Source organism: Melitaea cinxia, chromosome 18, assembly GCF_905220565.1.
Source record: "Melitaea cinxia chromosome 18, ilMelCinx1.1, whole genome shotgun sequence".
NCBI lineage: Eukaryota > Metazoa > Arthropoda > Insecta > Lepidoptera > Nymphalidae > Melitaea > Melitaea cinxia.
Genome location: NC_059411.1, coordinates 489118 through 495972, shown reverse-complemented (window position 1 = coordinate 495972; position 6855 = coordinate 489118). Strand labels below are relative to the sequence as shown.

The window sequence follows — 6855 nt, the reverse complement described above, 5'->3', positions numbered from 1 at the left end:
TTTTACACACTAATATAAAAAATGTGCAAAATATATACAAACTTTAGATAACAAAATGCCTAAATAATTATTTATGGCCAGTTCCAAATTTTTTATTAGTCATAAACAAAAGAAATAACATAATCTGTATCTAAGTGCAGGTATAATAAATCTGAAGAGATTGATAATATATTTATGAATAATATAACGTTTATAATTTTTTATTTGTTTAGATGTTCCATTTTTAAATGAAGGTTGCGAAAAAGGATGTCTCATTGTCCCGTTACGCTCATTGTATAACTTGCGCCGCATCTATCTCTCTTCCGCTCGATTGGCCTGTGTGTCCGAGAAGATTTTTTGTTATGACGTTGTCACATTAAACTATCGTCCGTAAACCAACTTTACAGACTACCAATTTTTTCGTATATATTTTGCACATTAGACCAGCTCCACCTTACTTCATATTCATGTTCCGTAATAATATTTAATCGATAAATATATTTTTTTCACACTTAATACGATTTATCACCTTTTACCCATAACTTATAAGTCACAATACACTTATTTTTCAGTCTATATCTGAGCACAACACTTCACTTAAAATCACTGAGGTTCCGACATTGCTGGCTTGGTTTGGACATCCCATTCAAGTTTTATCATAAGCATATTAAATGCAATAGACCTTAAAAGTACTTCACCCGTTGTTAATTTCTGCTGTTAGCCTTTATAAGTTTTCTTTTTAGGATTCTTTTATTATCTTTGAGCTAGTTACTCAATTATTAATTATACCAAAACTAAGTTAATAATTGTATTTAATTTATGTGTGGTAGACTTAATAATTAATCATCTCATAAATACAACAATCAGGCGTGCAGTTTTGGGCTTTTACAAATTTATAAGCTTTTACGCCTGCTACCAGCTCTTTGACTTATATTGCCGGGCAGAGTCGTGACATAACGTCTTCGACGGAAATATCAAAATTGCAATCGGTAAATCCCATCAAAGTTAGAATTAGTAATATACAGATTTGGAGATAAAGTCTTTCACACTTTTCATTTTAATTTTAAGACGCATTAACATGCCTATGACGCTTCTAGTGTTGCAGGCGTCCATTTGAAACGCTTACCATCAGGTAGGTCTGTAGTATAATATAAAAAACGAGTGTGCTTTAGACCACACGACTGAACTAAAACTTACGAAACGTAACTCTCTCTCTTTCTATGTTCACTAACTTATATCGCCATCTCAACTTCCGTTCGCGTCCCCCGATCGCACTATTCGTAACGCTCTCGTCACGCATTCACCAGCTTTCTCCCCAGTCAAGCGCGCGAAATTAAGTTTTACTTAAAAAGATCAGTCAAAAGCCTCAAGTCTTGAATGGGATGCCTGTTCCGAGCCGAGTAAGTCGGTGGCCAGAGCGGTGTCAGGGTCAGTGCTGTGTGTGCGCGTGTCACAAGGCGTGCGCGTGCGCGTGGTGCGGCGGCGCGGCGTGCGCGTGCGGCAGCGCGTGCTGCGTGCTCGCCGCGTGCTGCCGACCCTGGGGACGACATTTCAAATCAAAAATTACTTAATTCAGATATAATTGAAAATCTTTCATCTTCATTTAGAAATTCTGCTTTCTGTGCCGTGGGTTGCGGGTTCGATTCCCGCATGTGTCCGGTTGTAGTATTTGTATTTATGTATGTATTAGGTATTACTATGTAAATTTATCAAAAATATATATATATATATAGTTATAACAGTCGGCTGTTACCTGTAACACAAGCATTAAGTTGCTTACCATAGGAACAGACGACCGTGTGTATGTTATAAGAAAAAAAAAGAAGAAAAAATTATAATTCTATTGTTTTTTAATGTTTACTCGAATTTCACTCATTGTAATGAAACAACTTTTTCGAATTTTATTGCGGCTTATTAAGTTTTATAAATGACCGACGTTTCGAATACCTACCTACGTTTGTGCCTATCAGTTTCATTCCTCCCGTGACCATGGTTGCTGTCTAACTTAAAGTACTTTGTTCTTACTTAATTACTACGGATTTATTAATTCCTTGTTTTGATAGTTTTTTTTTAATTTTTAATATTATATCAAAAATCGACCATTTCAGCGGGAATCGAACCTGCATCTCCGACTTACCGTGTCGGTGCATGAAACGATTTAACCGCTAGATCGAAATTTTTGACATGATGATTTTATATTAAGAATCAGCAACAGAAAGCGATCATGTTCATTGTAAATTTAAACGTGAAAACGAATACATTCAGTAACTGATATCGATAATAAATAATAACGTTCTAAAAACTTAAAAAAAAATTAAAATGAACGTGTTGAAATACAGTTTAACTAAAAATATTATTAATAAAAAACCAAAATGCATATATGCAGTGCTTTTACGTACTTGTAGATAAACATAATAGTCGTAGGGTTGGTGTAGAGGCCAGCACCTCTGCGGTGGGACGGGGTAGAGGGGCGGGACAGGGTACAGTGTGCCACCCAGCTTGTTGCGCAGGATCCTGCTGATGCTGGAGACGGAGGGCACGTTGTACTTGTCGCAAACACCATCAGCCAACAGCCTGTCTCTTATCTCCCACGCGAATATACCCGGATCTTTCGCTTTTAATTGTTTTATGTATGACACCACCTGTAAATATGTGACTTTTTAATACAATGTAAATAGCTTCGTTTATCGATGTGTATGATTAGTTTAGGTAAAATAATTTATTGTATAAAGTTACATATATTTGTTTAAATAGTGAAACTCATTCTAGCGTTGCAGACTTCTTCTATTAACCCTTGATTTATTTTTAAATACTTCTGAATATAGTGCCTGATAGTGATACCCATCTCCCTAGTGTCTGATAAATTGTAAATAAAAAGGATTTTTTTAGCTACTTTATTTTTTAATCAAATTATATTGCCATCTTGTTGCCACCCGAAACTGATGTCTGGGGTCGGTGCTTCGGTTTCCTCGCGTCTAGCTATTTCATAATCACTTGAAATATCTTGGTATGTTGCTATATGATGATCTACAATCTGATATATTTTAAATATCTAAAGTGTTTGTCATTGTAGACACTTTGTTTTTACTCGTCAACTACAAATGTACATACTCTTTATAATGTAACAACTTTTTCGGATTTTCGATAAGTTCCGAAAAAAAAAACCGCGTGGTGGCGTGGGACGCGAGATAGGAACGAAGTTCCTTATTATAAAATATTAATTTCAAGTTCTATTCGAGATACAAAGAAAATAATTATTCGGGTTTACGTTTTTTATTATGATTTTCTTATCGATAAAAATCAAAAATACCGTAACAACTACATCACAAAATATAAAATAATGGTGTTAAACCTTTATTTTATTTACAATGATTTATAAAAATTTGAAATAATTATCGAATGATATAATAATAATAGCCAACTGCAATAATAATAACAGTCATCACGTAGACTATATTAGACATTGTTAATCTTACGCTATATTTTTACGTTGCGGACGTTTTTTCCCTACTCGGGTACCCCTCCGCAACGCCCCATTAAAAACTTTGTTCCAAAAGTTGTTTCATTACAATGAGTTAAATTCGCGTAAAGATTAGAAAACAATATTACCTACTGTTTCAAGATCTCTAAAAAGCATCTGATAAAAGCTCTCTAATTTACTTTTACAAAATTTTATACCATAAGTTAAATAACCATTAGTTTATCCCACTAACTCTACATATACCTAAATTACAAAAGTTTGTAATGATGGGCTAATGTACCTTTATTACTTTTACACGAATAAAACCGATTATAATGAAAATCGGTACGGTATCGGTATTTGAATATCTAGAATAACACACAGGCAGTAATATTTTTAACCGACTGCCAAAAAAGAAGGTGGTTCTCAGTTCGATTGTATTTTTTAATGTAAGTTACCTCAGAACTCTTGACAGCATCTTATGGTAGAAGTATTATACCGATCGGTTCAGCAGTTTTCGCAGTATAACCCAACAAAAGACCGGCTCTACATTTATAAGTATAGATTTTATATTTAGATTTTATTAAAAACAATAAAAGAGGTACTCTAAATATAACCTAAAAACGCCTAAACTAATGTAAAAATATTTCCTAAGAGGTTGTATATCTCGTAATGTAAAATGAACTGTGTGGTTCCACCGCTACTGCAATGCACCATTTCGCCTTGTTTATAATCTTATACGCGACTATTTAAAAAAAAAAAAAAAACAGTCGAATTGAGAACCTCCTCCTTTTTTGGAAGTCGGTTAAAAAAATTAATAGATAAAGCTTATTACTCGGTGCAGGATTACATAATTGATAAAGATGTGTGGACTTAGTGACGCTGTATTTCATGCAACATGTTTCTAATTTTTAACCGATTTCCAAAAAAGGAGGAGGTTCTCAATTCGACTGTATTTTTATTTTATTTTTTTATGTATGTTACATCAGAACTTTTGACTGGGTGGAGCGATTTCGACAAATTTTCTTTTAATTGAAAGGTGGTGTGTGCCAATTGGTCCCATTTAAATTTATTTGAGATCTAACAACTACTTTTCGAGCTATATCTAATAATGCGTTTTTACTTGACGCTTTTTTCGTCGACCTACGTTGTATTATACCGCATAACTTTCTACTGGATGTACCGATTTTGATAATTCTTTTTTTGTCGGAAAGGGGATATCCTTAGATTGGTACCGTGATAAGGAAACCAGGATCTGATGATGGGATCCCAGATAAATCGAGGGAAACTCTCGAAAATCCGTAATAACTTTTTACTGGGTGTACCGATTTTGATAATTTTTAATTTAATCGAAAGCTGATGTTTATCATGTGGTCACATATAAATTTTATCGAGATCTGATAACTACTTTTTCAGTAATCTTTGATAACGCGTAGTTGCTTGACTATTTCGTCGTCGATCTACGTTGTATTACTTGTCGATGTAATTGAAGTCGGTTTTTTTTTCGTTTGCGAGCAAACACAATTATGTACTAAAACATAGTTTATATATTATTTTCAAAAGAGTAACTGCAGAGTTTCTTGCCGATTCTTCTCTGCAGAATCTACATTCCGAATCGGTGGTAGCTTCACTTTTACAAAATGAATAATTTATTTTTAAAGTTTTAATTTGTAAAATGACGATTCGAAAGTGCTCTTGGAGCCTATTTGAATAAAGCTATTTTTTATTTTGATTTCGATTTTGATTGATTTTGATTTTGATATGCAATCTCACTGACAGACAAGGAATATGAAATGGCATACCATTGTACCATTAACGTTGCATATAACGTTAAATAAATTTTCGGAGGGGGGTGAAAAACACACACTCCCTCCCAACCCCCACCCCCTTTTCCCCCCAACCCCATTAATTTCTCGCCGGGATTGTACATAATTACCGAAGATACATTTTAAATTCGAGCATAAGCGTATTCGAACCTTCGGAGTGGTGACTCGAGGCTTGGAGCCACCAATGGCGCCAGGGAGGATGGAACCCGTCTCGTGGTAACGCGCCAGGATCTTGGAGACGCAGCCGTGTGAGACGCGTAGCTGTCGACTTATGTCACAGGGCCTGGGAAAAGAAATGCTTTCATATGGTAGTCTATTTTGTTACAATCCCCTTAGAAACGAAAACTAAATGTAAATAGTTAATTGTCATGTCCTTTCCATGCTGGAGGTTGTCTGGAAGAGATCGCTCTTTTAGCGATAAGACCGCCTTTTGTACATGTCTATATTTTCTTTTTCGGTGTAATTTTTTTTTCTCTGATAGTGTACAATAAAGAGTATTTGTATTGTATTGTATTGTAATTGTTTCATTTTTCTTTCTCATAAATTATGCTGAAGCACGCCGATAAAACCAGATAGAAATTTCGTTTAATCTAATCTATTTCATTTTTCGAGTTCTATAATCTGTGATGCATATTAAAAATAAAATATAAATGTACTATCAATAATCATTTTTATACCGTGGAAATGTAAAAATATATACTGAACCAATTTCACCATCATCGTGGTTAACGTAACAAATGTGTTTTGTTTGTAGAAACTTTTTTCGTATAAAAATTTCCATATCGAAAAAATTTAAAAATGTTGGAGGGTAATCTGATTTTAAGTATGTCAATGCGTTGACAAATCAAGACAAAAAAGGAAATTAAATCGAAGCTAAATTTGGGATGGATATAGTGTTCTTTCAAAGGCTTCGCGAAATTGCTATAGTGGTCCGGGAGCCAGATACAAAATTTTCTCAATCATTCCCTTCCAATGGAAACTTCGTAAAATTATAAAATAGTATTTGCATTTTACGAAGTTTCAATTGGTAGGAAATTGGTCATGAAAATCTATCACTGGCTCCCGTACCATAGTACTTAATTCTCTAAGATATTTATGTGTTAATATGGTACCCAGACCAGTTACCTCGTCGGGCCAACTGTATACAAAATTGACGCTTATTCAATATACATAATAATGTCATTGCTTACGCGTTTTATAATTAATTACCTGATGCCCAATTGTGCCAGTTCCACAATCCTCAACCTCACTGCATTAGGCAGAGGTCTCCCATTCACGAATACTCCACCAAGCTGGTTCACTTCACCATACTGCTGCGACCCTGGACCCATACCTGGATTGCCCATCGCCGCAGCATTTGGATCTGCCAACAAGCAAAAGATATGACGAATTCACAGAATCCTTAAAAAGCAGCTTGTATAACGTTATTATTCTGATGTTCTTGCATCAGAAATTGCAAGTTTAAAAGATAAAATATAAGAGCCTAGTATTATTATGTAGTTACTATAAATATAAATGACTAGATTCAGGTAGGATCTTATATACTGCATCAATAAATACAGTAGCAATAGTCTGGCTACAATTGTTGTT

General features: G+C 34.5%; 1 protein-coding gene across 1 annotated transcript; it reads right to left on the bottom strand.

Moving 5' to 3' along the window:
* Nucleotides 1-1429: 1429 nt before the first annotated feature.
* Nucleotides 1430-6611, bottom strand: LOC123662277 (paired box protein Pax-1). Its single transcript, XM_045597140.1, has 4 exons — nucleotides 6475-6611; nucleotides 5416-5548; nucleotides 2379-2621; nucleotides 1430-1516 (listed from the first exon to the last, which is right to left on the bottom strand). Exons 1-4 carry the CDS (start codon nucleotides 6609-6611, stop codon nucleotides 1430-1432), a joined length of 600 nt encoding a protein of 199 aa, XP_045453096.1.
* Nucleotides 6612-6855: the final 244 nt, after the last annotated feature.